The 12,131-nt window shown below is 43.2% G+C and overlaps 1 protein-coding gene across 3 annotated transcripts in view; it reads left to right on the top strand.

The window, feature by feature from the left end:
- The window catches only part of ppp1r13bb (protein phosphatase 1, regulatory subunit 13Bb), a 34,804-nt gene that overhangs the window by 11,166 nt on the left and 11,507 nt on the right, over positions 1-12,131 (top strand). For all 3 annotated transcript variants that reach the window (XM_080024073.1, XM_080024074.1, XM_080024072.1), the window contains exons 5-8: positions 387-457; positions 9,183-9,284; positions 11,132-11,306; positions 11,492-11,691. In XM_080024073.1, coding sequence (XP_079880199.1) covers positions 387-457; positions 9,183-9,284; positions 11,132-11,306; positions 11,492-11,691 — 548 coding nt within the window. The remainder of the gene's footprint in view (positions 1-386; positions 458-9,182; positions 9,285-11,131; positions 11,307-11,491; positions 11,692-12,131) is intronic.

The following is a 12,131-nucleotide window of genomic DNA, read 5'->3' as shown; positions in this document are numbered from 1 at the left end:
TACTGTAAAGACTTTGAAGAGGCGGCAGGGCGTAGTTAAAATGATAGCAAAAATAGCTCATTCTGTCACTTTCTCCAATGTTTTAATATTTTATTGAGTCTTTCCATTAACTCCTTGGTATGTAAAGTTGGAGAAGGGTAGTTGCATTCAGCAGCAGTTGTCTCGCTTTTGTATTTCTTTAGAACAATCCGTCACAAACGATCATGTCATTGAACCTTCCGAAACTGTCCCTGACACCAGCGGTCGTCTTGGGGATATGCACCACTGCTGTCGCTGTGTTTGTTCATATGTGTCTGTCTAGATGTTTGTGTTTTTGTGCTTTGCTTGTGTCTGCATGTGTGTATCACTGTGTAACCTGTGTATGTTTTGTTGTGGATTTTCTGCAGGGAGTCAGCAGTCCCAGGATCAGACTGGCCGTAGAAGTGGAAGCACCGGCGAGAAGCGCAATGAAAACGGGGTGAGACACGGCCTGTTTGACGTTTGCGAACGGTTGTTTAAGTTCTTTCTGCACTTTGAAAATCTTCTTCTTCTCCTTTCAGCTGCTCCCGTTAGGGGGTCTGCATTTTAAAAAGAGATAATGGTTCGTAACATCCAAAAGTTCATCAGATGCATTCGCTATCTGTCACCCAATGAGAAAATTCAAAAGGAATTGTAACCGCGACAGATAATTTGGCAGCTGGCCAAGTGTCTAGTAGGATAACAAAATATCCTTCCACAGCGGGAAAAATATCTGCATATGCCTTTTGGCTAGGACTGGCTGTTCCAATAAATGATGGATGACTCAGCGCATATGCTCAGTGTTCATGGTGCAGCCCCAACCAAGTGACTCATTAGTTACAAACTAAGTTGTTAAAGATGGTGTAAAGAATCTAATTAGCAATAACGATGCGACTGGAAAAAAAACTTTTTTTGTATTAATTTCCTCTGAGCACTGGACAAAACAGTTGTAGTATTTTCATTTGACTTGGATTTCCGGCCAATTCCCACAATTTCACTGCAAAAGAAAACACATACAACTTTGCAAACTGCATAACACGTTTGAAAGGGGACCTATTATGCTCCCTTTCAACAAGTTAATATAGGTCTCTGAGATCCCCAAAACATGTTTTTTGAAATTTGTTTTGCTGAAAATACTACTCAGATTATGCATTCGAGCCATTCTGACATGCCTCTAAACCATCCTGTTCCAAAACGTCTTTTTTTGTGTGTGTCGCTTTAAATGTAAATGAGCTGCCAGGCCCCTAGTTCTTTGGGCCAATGGGGTTTGAGCTTTACTCCGGGATCAGTTGTATTTAGTCTCTAAATGTTCACTGATTTCACCTTATCAATCCACCGAAATCTGTTTCTAAATAAATATGAGGCAAGAAATAAGCAATACAGTTGCTGAATCTTCACTCATATTTGATCTTATTTAGAATTTGAAAGGTTCTTCTGAGTATCCTCGGCGACACCGCACTGGGACATTGCATCTGGAACCCTGCCCCTGGGATGTTTTGTTTTTCATGTCAACATCAGAAAATAAAATGAAGACATCTACAATAAAAACATACTATTTATATTGGCTTTGTTTGAAGAAACGCACAGCAGATCTCGTTTCCTTTTTTATTTTATTTTTTTATTATTATTATTATTATTTTTTTTTTTTTCAGAAAGAAACACACAGCAGATACTATAATACTTACATTTCCATCGTCTGCAGTTTCTTCACGGACAGTTGGTATTAATTCATCTTTCTTTTAAAAGATTTGTGCTGGTCTCTACAGCCAACACAGCACTTCCCATGCTAAGCTCTTAGCTTCAATCCAGTCACTTCAGTGGGGCTCCAGCCGTGGGTGGAGTTACTCAGATGATGTAGGATGAGGGATGTAGGATGATGTAGTTCAGGGCTGCAAAGCTGAACGGCATGTTTTATGACATGTTATATATATATATATACATATATTTTGATGACCATCAGCAATGGAATTGGATGAGAGATAAACTGTCATGTTCACATTGCCACAATGACAAAAGCTCCAGCAACTTTTGTACATAATGCCAGGACACTGGTATCGAGTTTGAAACGCAAGGCTGGCCAAATTGTCTGGTACTGGAGTTTTATGGCTGTTCAACCTCCCAAATGTCTGGTCAGACTGCTTCCACTTCCTGGGTGTGCTAAGATTTTGGATGAAGGGTAGACTGTTTGGCATCCTTTCAGCCCCACGGCTCCGGGGCATGCAGGCTTGGAGATCTTGTATTTTGCAATGAAAGCAGCCTCTAGGGTGGCATCCTCACTCTTTCTTCCATTACCTTTCTCTCGTCCCCACTCTCCATCTCTTCTGCTTTTGTTCTCTCACTCTCCATTGCTATCCCTCTCAGTCCGACCATTGGTCACAGATTTCAGAGTGGGTAAGTGTTTATGTCAAGGGATCAGAACTAATTCAACCTTAAGGCGAAGTAGGAACGATCTAGCACAGCAGGAGATGGGGGGGGATTGTTTTGGGATGTTTCTTTTTTCCTACTCCCTAACTAAAAGTGTTGTAGTGGAAGACCACTCAGTTGTCTTTTTCCCATCAAAATGTACAGATCATTTATCAATGCGGGTAGTACATTAAGGGCTTCATAAAAGCAATAAATAAAAGGATGAATGATATTGAGTGTGAAGTACTTACTAAAGTTATTGACTAAACATAAGCTTTGAAAGTGTTTTTTTTTTCTTTTGTTTGTATTTTTTTTTTTTTTTTTTTTTTTTTTATAAGGGGAAAAAAACAGTTGGACCATACCATGAAGGTTTTTCCAGTGCCTAAGGAGCGTGGTAATGGCATTTCAATAGCCCTGGCCTTCAGGCTGACCCAAAAATGCTTTTCTCTTGAATCTCAAGCTGCAATTAGACTCACAGGGTCAGTGGCAGAAATTAAGCTTGAATCTTGCCAAAGATTTGCCTTAGAGGTGGTCCTTCTGAACCTTACACTCATAATGAATGAAGGATCGCAGGTTCACAGGTGATTAAAACACAGCGCATGTTGCAAAGCCGCCTCTTTTTTCAAATAGTTAAAGTAATCAGCTGTCTTGAAAGCATATAAACACAACAGGCATCTTCAAAAACAAAATATTTACAAAATGCATCCATCAATCTCTGACAAGCTCTGAACAAATTATTGTAATTCTCCCTCTTGCTTATAAAACCCCAGCATGTTTAGCCCAAGTTAAGGAAAATCCCTGTCATTAGCCATGTCACTGACTCCGGTCAACCTTCTAATTGTCAATGCGTGCAGTGTCCCAATTTCCATTCCCGATCTCAGATTTTAGAGGATTATATTCCACCCGGGTCATTGGATGATATAACAGGTCGTAAGAAGATCATTACTTTGACTTTTCAACAGGCCGCTGCCCAAATCCCGGTGCTTTAATGCGGCCAAGTTTAGCAAAATGGTCTCTGGGTGGGAACTAAGCTAAGCTACCTTGCATTAGAGTGCATGTCCACTGAAATACCCAAGGGGATTTGGTGGGGGGGGTTCTCAGGGAAGAAACAGGCTCAAGTTGGATTCGGACTTGTCTTTCCTGATTTGTTTCAAACAGTTTATGATTGACTAGTCATCATTCAATCACTATTTATATATACACTAGCCAGTTGGTTCACAATGTAGTCGACCAAGCCGGGTTTTTCCTCAGAGGCCGACTCTCTGCAGTCGGGCAGGATGTGTGTCTTTTTCTCCCCGGGGGGGATGTGAGCGACGCTGAGTAGCTCATGTGCATTTGAGCGTGGCTGTGTGTGTCACTGCTGCCCCCACCCCTCCTCTCACTCCACCCATCTATGCCACAGTTGAGTCACCTCCTCCCCGCTCCATTTATTCTTAAATTCCTCTCTTGCTCGGTTTCTCCAGCTCTCGTCTCCTCCACGTATGCATCACGCTAATATGAATATTCCGATTACCTTTTTGTTGCAAATTGTTCTTTCATCCTCATATCTTACACACGCTGCTTATGCAGTTGTTCTTCTTTTTAATTGTTTCATAACTCAATGAACTCTGTATGAGGCTGTAAGCCCCCGTGAAGTAAAAACAGAGCTCTTAAACACGTGTCCCTCTATGCCTCTCAGTAGTCTGTTTGCATTTTAAGAGCAATTTACTCTGTGAGGTAAGTTCTGGAGGTAAGTGTAGGTAAGTTTCATTTAGGAGGATTTAAATTTATATTAAAAACAGCACAGACAATTAATACTATTATATAATTATTGAACCCCGAATTGCGATTGTGGCGCCGCCCCTTGCAGCCGCCTGCGTGAGCCGCCTCATGTCGGTTACACACATTTTAGTATTTTTAGAGCTTATTGTGCGTAATCACTGGGTGTCATGACATTTCACTGCATATATGTATGACCGTATGTATATGTATGTGACAAATAACCTCTTGAATCTTGATCGGCACCATGATTCTAAATGTCTCGACACGAAGCCAGAAAAAAACAGACATAACCCATGCACCCTCATCTTTCTCCTCAGATGAGCACGGGCCACGGGCCAAGGAGCACTCGCCTAGTTCTCTGCTGCCTTTGGCACGGAGAGCTGATTCTGCTTCACTTCTCATTTCGGTTCAATTAGGGAAGTGATAATGTATGGACCACAGATTTGAATTGGCAGATTTTCATATGGATTTATGGGATAGCTGGTCTTGAAATTTTCAGATTTTGACAGACAAACCCTTGTCAGACTTGTTTACACTTACAGTACCTGGAATTACTCAGTTTGGTTTGGGCGAGGGGCAGAGCCTTGGTTCAGCGTGCAGGAGACACATCGTGACGCAATGATGCATGAAGTTGCAAAGTTTTATGGGACACCCAAGATGGCAGACGAGACTACCGACTTATCACTAATTGTGACTTTTTTTGTATTTGTATTCACATATCCACAATATATATGAAAGAGCCGAAAGGAATATAAACAAAAGCAGAAAGGAGTACGAAGAAGGTACTCTCTGTACACGAAGATCCGCACATGAGTAAATTATCCTTAACCCTCGACGAGTGGGTGTGTTGATGATGTCACCAGTCGCATGATAGAGACGTCATCAACACGCAACACACCCAGTCGCTTGCTGTGATCTCTCCAGACAATCACCTGCTCTGTTCACACATACCGCTCAATCGGACATTATGCAGACTTTGCATTAGGATGCTGGCTCGACGAAGTCTGGTAAATGTCCGGTCCAACTGATTCTGACATTTGCGTTCACACATACAGCTCCTCTGGATAATATGCGGACAATTTCAGGCTAACAGTGCATGTCTGAAAGCAACTATATATATCAAAATCAGACTTTTTTTGAAAAATTGAAGATGTAATCTTTAATTTACTGAGACCTCGATCTAAAACACGGCAAAAAGCTGCTTGGGTTCGCCACAGTCGTCACCCTCACCTCATGTCGTCGCAGTGTGGTAGCAGACAGGCAAATGTTGTAATAATCCATTAAATGAGTAATTGCTCAAGCGCCACGTTCCTCCATTTTTGTTTACACTCGCTCCCACGTGCAGATAACGTAAAGCACCGTGACATAAAATATTGCCGTAAAGCAGTTCTGCTGTTGATTTGCAACATTGGCACAGAGACACAGAAGACTGAGTTGTAGACACACCAGTTTATTCTAGAGAGTGGGGCAGTTGAACTAAGCCCAGGAGCAGATAGACATGTCATGACACAGGCTCCTCTCCTGAGTGTGTGTGGGTATGGGGGTTTTACCTGCTGCTCGTTCGACCAACCAACTAGTAACAGGTATGCAGCCATTCTGATCCTGGATCCACCAATTACCTAGATCCAGGTCAGGTGTGGCGGCTCAAACCCCACCATCCCCACACCACAATACGATGGTAGGGCTAAACAATTTTGGAAAATAATCCACATGCGACATTAAAACCACTGACGGGTGAACTGAATAATACCCCTTTCCCACTGTGAAAGGAAAGACCTAGGTTTCAATCCCGGGTCAAATACAACTGGTTTTAATCAGCTCCACCTCTGATTGGCTTCACTGCAAACACGACACCCGGGTCGACCCGCTCATTTTGGCCCCTTTACCTGCATGCGACGCGTGTTAATGTTCCGAACGTTGGCGCATGAATAGACAGGAATATCAGTGTATCATTTGATCATTTCATATCCGATTTAGAATCCAAAATCAAAATAAGAAGTTAATTACTTTTTTCCAGCATGGGGGACCATGAAATGTTTTAAGTGTGGGGAGCACAGCCGAGAACCCCCATGCGGGTGTGCACCAGCAGCATGGATACTCCACGCTGCTTCTACTGTAGTGTTGGGTTGTTCATGAAAGATCCGATTCTTTTGAATGGCCCAAAATACTTATTATTATTTTTTTTTTCACCCATAATTTACAGTTTTATGTCCGGCTACAGGATCCTTTGCGCCCACGGGCTCATTGATGCATGTGGGGAGCCAGGTCTAGCCTGTCTGTTTCAGTCCAACAGAAGAGCTACTGTAGCAGGAATTATTGAAAAAGTAAATGCTGGCTGTGATCGAAAGGTGTCAGAACACACAGGGCATCACAGCATGCTGTGTATGGGGCTCTGTAGCTGCAGACCAGTCAGAGTGCTTAGAGAATGGAAGAAGGTGGCCTGGTCTGATGAATCACATTTTTTTTCTTCTGTGGGATGTGCTGGAACAACAAGCCAAATCCATGCAAGCCCCGCCTCGCAACTTACAGGACTTAAAGGATCTTCTGCTAATGTCTTGGTGCCAGACACCACAGGACACCTTCAGAGGTCTTGTGGAGTCCATGTCTCGACGGGTCAGAGCTGTTCTGACAGAATGGGGGGGGGGGGTGGTGGGTACACAATATTAGTGGTTATTAGTTACTAGTGTTTTTTGTGTTGTGGCTGATCAGTGTATATCATATCACACAGCCCTAGTTACAAAGGTAATTTGCTTAGTCCAGTAGGTCCATACAGGGAAATCCTGATGTGTATAACAATTAGGGGTGTCACATTTCCCGTCGAAATCGAAAATCGATCAAAATAGGCATTCAATTTCACGAGCAGGTTCGCTCCCCGTATTTTTGTGGGTAATATTGTCTGACATGGTCACCATATTGAGGTGGTCAAGATCCGGTAAACAAATGCAGTGTCTGCTGGGGGTTGTTGACTGCGGCTCACCCAGCTCCGAACGAACTTTCATTACATTTGGTTCAGAGTTGGGGGGGCTGCGTTCGGCTCCGCGGATGGGTCCACTGCACCACATCCCTAAACGCACACTGCACACGCCCACCTGGCACTTGGGCAGCAGGAACGAAATTTGAATAGAATTTGAATATTAATAAAAAAATAAGGTTCAGTGTAAATTCATCCACTGTAGCACAGTGAACACACATTAGAGAGAAATATTCCTGATAACGGTGTGTTTAGTCCACGTTGGTGGAGACGCACAAGCATGCCAGCACGTTTCCTTGTCCACCGGCGTTTCAGTATGTGTACAAGGGAGTGTGAGCCTTTGACTGGAATGTCCAGTAATTCTACAGATGGGGCTTTGAAAGTGGGAAATAAACCTGACCAACACAGACAGAATGTCCTATGATGTGAATGTCCAGCCTGCGGTCTGCTCTGCAGCAGAGCAGCAGGAAGCTGAGTAAATTAAATATACCTAGAGATTTTATTTGCTTTGTTTGGAGAAAATATTGCTCTGATTGGAGCTGCAGAACCGTGCATAATAATAATGTTTGAGTTATTATTTATACTTATTATTTAAATAAAAGTTACTTATTGAGAGACAAGTGTCTTTCTTTACAAATCAAGACTTGATAGTCTAGCAATGGCATAGACGTCAGTGCTGAAAAAATACACACGTTTAAATCAGAAATCGAATTGTGACCTTAAACTCGAAAGTCAAATAGAATCGTGGATTTGGAGAATCGTGACACCCCGAATAGTAATGTACATTATATATATTAATCTGTATATTTTTTGCAAGCTTCCCGCAGATAACAACTTGAATTACATAGAGTGCGTGATTTAATGACGGACACCCCCCTTTTTTTTTTTCTTAAATGCCAGGCACTCTAACTGTGCTTGTGTGCACTGTGGGAACATCTGCTTAATCCAGTTACCTTTGTCTGTTGATCCTTTGCTGGTGCAGCTCGGCAATCTCCTCCCTGCGCGGTGTGATGTGAGGCCTCTGCTGTGTGCAAAAGAGGCAGACACTGTTGCTGTCGCAGCCCTCAGTCCCCGAGCACACCAGGAGTAAAGTTTTGCGTCAGAATCACATCATTTCGATATGAGAAACATGGTGTGGAGGTGCGTTTCGGTTCAGGGTCAGGAAATGAAAGGAGGGAGGCAGGCGGAGGCAGAAACAACACCGTCTGGCGTGTATTTTATTCAAAAGTCCAACAAACTGTGGCACGTGGGCCAAGAGGGAAAATAAAAAGCTTGCTGGCAAAACAACAGAAGAATCCACAGGGGTTAGTCCATACATATATATATCTAGGTTCAGGGCCTTAGTCCTGTCGACGCGGGTTAGGTTCGGCATGGTGTCTCCTTCACACACCCATCATCCTACTGCGGGGAAAAACCAAGACTAAATCACTTCCTGGGCTGGGATTGGACGAATCAGGGGAGCTCCTCCCTTTATTCGCAAGATCCAAAGCAGCTGAGCGGCCCCAGGACGGAGCCCGCACCGCCTGTCTGCAGCGGCAGCTTGACCACGCCCCCTTGATCCGCCACACATGGCTTTGCAGAAAAGGAGGGAGGGAGCAATATTTTAAAAAAAAAAACCGTAATTTTCGGTCCCTCGCATTTTGACTTGCATCATCTTTCTCTTGTTTTAGTTTATGTTCTGCTTTACTTTTTAGTTATGCATCTGTGTTTAACAAGCTGGTTGGGAGATGGGTTAAAATGGTATTTGATACAATACTTTTAAAGAACTTAAAGAGTAACTTAAAGAGTAACCAACTCTAAAATCAAAATAAGCATGTTTGGTTGAACACAAGTTATTGCAATTGCTTTGTCGGATTGGCTGAAATTTGTACCAAGTGATGTCAATTGCCAGACAACCAATGGCAAATAACTAAGTAATAATTGTTTTGGTCAGGTTATGATGAGACTTGTCTGCACTCAGACAGTGACCTGCTGGTTCACAATGTAGTTCACAATGCCTTGATGGGAAAACTGTTTTTCATTTCCTCTGCATGTTTGCTCGCCCTTCCAGGTAGGGAATCAGCGCGTGGAGCTGACACTGTCCGAGCTGCAGGAGATGGCGTCGAGGCAGCAGCAGCAAATTGAAGCTCAACAGCAGATGCTCGTTGCAAAGGTACGGACCCAACCTCTCCAACACCCATGACTCACTTCGCTCACGTGACAAAGGTTGTTCTCTCCCCCCCCCCCCCCCCCCCCCCCTTCATGGCATTATTGCGACATATCAGGCAGCAATGAACCACTATTATCTGGTCACTGAGCTAATTCAGTTGAGGCATATTTAGTTACTTTATCTCCAACACAGAATGTTATCTGCATGTTTAGAGTTGCCTGTTTCTCTGTTTGTAATTCAGATATTAGAATTGTTTGTGAAAATAATGTCCTTGTGACAGCACAATCAATCATTTTCATGATGGTTTTATGGTTATTTAAACAAATACTAAGCGTGCTCAACATGGATTACATTTTGCAGTTATGTCTGGAGATTAAATAAAATTGAATGAGTTTACTTTTTCAAAGGGAACTTCATGTGTACGAACAAGTTTATGTTCATTGCTGTTCTTTGTCATTTTGCAGTAAACAACCTCAAATGTATAAATGATCACCTTGTATGCCTACTTAAATGAATGTTCATTTCATTCTGGCAAGTCCCCTTTCAGTAAATAAATATGAATAAATAAATATTTAATTATGCAAGTTCAGCGACAATATCACAGTGCTTTTCAGATATTTCACATTGAATCGGGATAGGACGAGTTGGGACTAGGGTTGGGCCATCGTTTCTATTTTCACATCGTCCAATCGTGGCTACCCGAGATTGCGGATATGCGATCCGATTGCCAGGGGGCAGCGGGGGGGGGTTACGTCACAGCACGCCAGTTAAATGCCAGCAGTGTTTCCCATAGATAGACTTTGCTTGGGCGGGCCGCCGAGGCATATTAAGGGCTGCGAAAGTATATTTGCCGATCCATTTTAGAATTTATTTATTTATTTAAAACAAAATGTTTTAATCCGTCCGAGGGAATGACGCCATCCGCAATCGATAAACTCGTGGACTCGTTCTCTGGTATTTTGTGGACACAGCTCTCTGGTTCCCGTTGATTAGAAAGCGCTCCAAGAATGTATCGGGTCTAGAGAGAGCAGGAAGTGATGCTGCGTTCATGGGAACTCGCAAAATACCGGCGGAGGAAAATCCAATCGTCGATCATCCCTTCAGTCGTCGATATATGATCCGATCGCCAATTAGCACAAGCCTAGTTTGGAAAACATACAGTACTTTTTTCTTTTGGAAGAGAATCACCCGCTGTGATGCTATGTAACTTGTAGCCAGTTCTTTACCAAAGCATGTTGAGGCTTTCCATCTCCCATTTCCGGCATCTAAGAAGTAGGTCTACTTGATGCCCCGCAGTCATCTAGAAACTTGGGCTTGTCACCTCCTATTTTTGGAGCCTAACTAGAGCAACGCTCAGTTGGATGGAGAAGAGGGATGAAGTCATCTGACCCTTTCCTCTGCTCTCAGACACCCGAGTTGACAAGACACAGCATAACATTTCATTTGGAACATAAAACGAGTTGGATCTTGGGTTTTCCCGGGGGACTTCTGGGAAAACGACATTGTAGGCTTACTCTGTTTTGTCCCGCTGGTTTCCCCTCTCAACACAGTTTGTCTAAGTTTTCCTTCAACTTAAAATCAACACCCAACAATACTGAAGCCAAAAGTTTGGTTTTTAGCATTAAAAATCATAAGAAAAAATATTCAATACAAAGTTCTACAATATTCTTGTAAATGCCTTAAAATATAGAACAACATATACGCTCATAATTCAATACCATAAAATGAGCCGTGGATACTGCACATTAGGACAAAGGACGAAACCAGGGCACTAATCAGTGTGATAGAAAAATAGAAAATAACTGCCGGTGATTAACAGTATTAATAGTTTGAGTCTTCTCTCTGTGTAGGAGCAGCGGCTGCGTTACCTGAAGCAGCAGGAGCGCCGGCAGCAGCAGTCCGTCTCTGAAGGCGAGAAGCTACAGAGGCTGAAGGAGCGCGTGGAGAGCCAGGAAGCCAAATTGAAGAAGGTCCGAGCCATGAGGGGTCAGGTGGACTACAGCAAGGTCATCAACGGCAACCTCTGTACGTATGCCTGAGTTACAGCAGTTTGCGTGCGTCAATGTTATAAATTACTGCCATAAAATCAGGCCTTTGGTTACATACACAAACTTTCAAGGAGCCTTTTAGTTACTGTAAGTTGGGAAAGTATGAACATACTGGGTTGGAAAATCATAAAAACCCACCTCCCTTCCATCTCCGCCTTCCAGCGGCTGAGATCGAGCAGGTGAGCAGCCTTTTCCAGGAGAAGCAATCGGAGCTCCAGACGGCCGTCCTGCGGGTGGAGCAGCTCAGTCTGCAGCTGGAGGAGCTGCGACGGGGCAAGCTCAACGGCATCCAGGCCGCTCTGGGGGGCCAGGTCACCGGCACCGCCGCCCTGGAGCTCCGCAAGCTCTACCAGGAGCTGCAGGTGAGCACACCATCCTGGATCTCTAATTTCTGTCTCTGTGTTAACAAGAGGGATGCAACGATCCATCGTCGTGGATTGAGCAAAACAAAACGTATTGGTTCAGATTGTTGTTCTATTGCTAAGAAAGAAAGAACAGCCCAAAGCACAACTGCTGTTTCCCAGCGTCTTCTCCTCGGTCGTGTCCCCTGCCCCCCCAAACAAAAACACAAGCACAATGGCCCAAGCCAACGAAACAGAATAAGGATGTTATATTGAGAATCATTTGAGAATTGCTTGCGGTAGTTCAACACTCATAATTCCAGACTCATAATTCAAGAGAAATTACTCTTGGAAATCATTCAGCTTCAATCAGCTGTGGAAAAAATGTATGACCAAAAACTGAAATTTATTATTTTTATTATATTTACTGTTTTTTATTCAATGCATGATGATGATGCATT

The sequence above is a fragment of the Zeus faber genome (genome assembly GCF_960531495.2).
Source record: "Zeus faber genome assembly, chromosome: 2".
Lineage (NCBI taxonomy): Eukaryota > Metazoa > Chordata > Actinopteri > Zeiformes > Zeidae > Zeus > Zeus faber.
The sequence above is the reverse complement of the archived record's forward strand: the minus strand, read 5'-3'. Positions and strand labels throughout refer to the sequence as shown.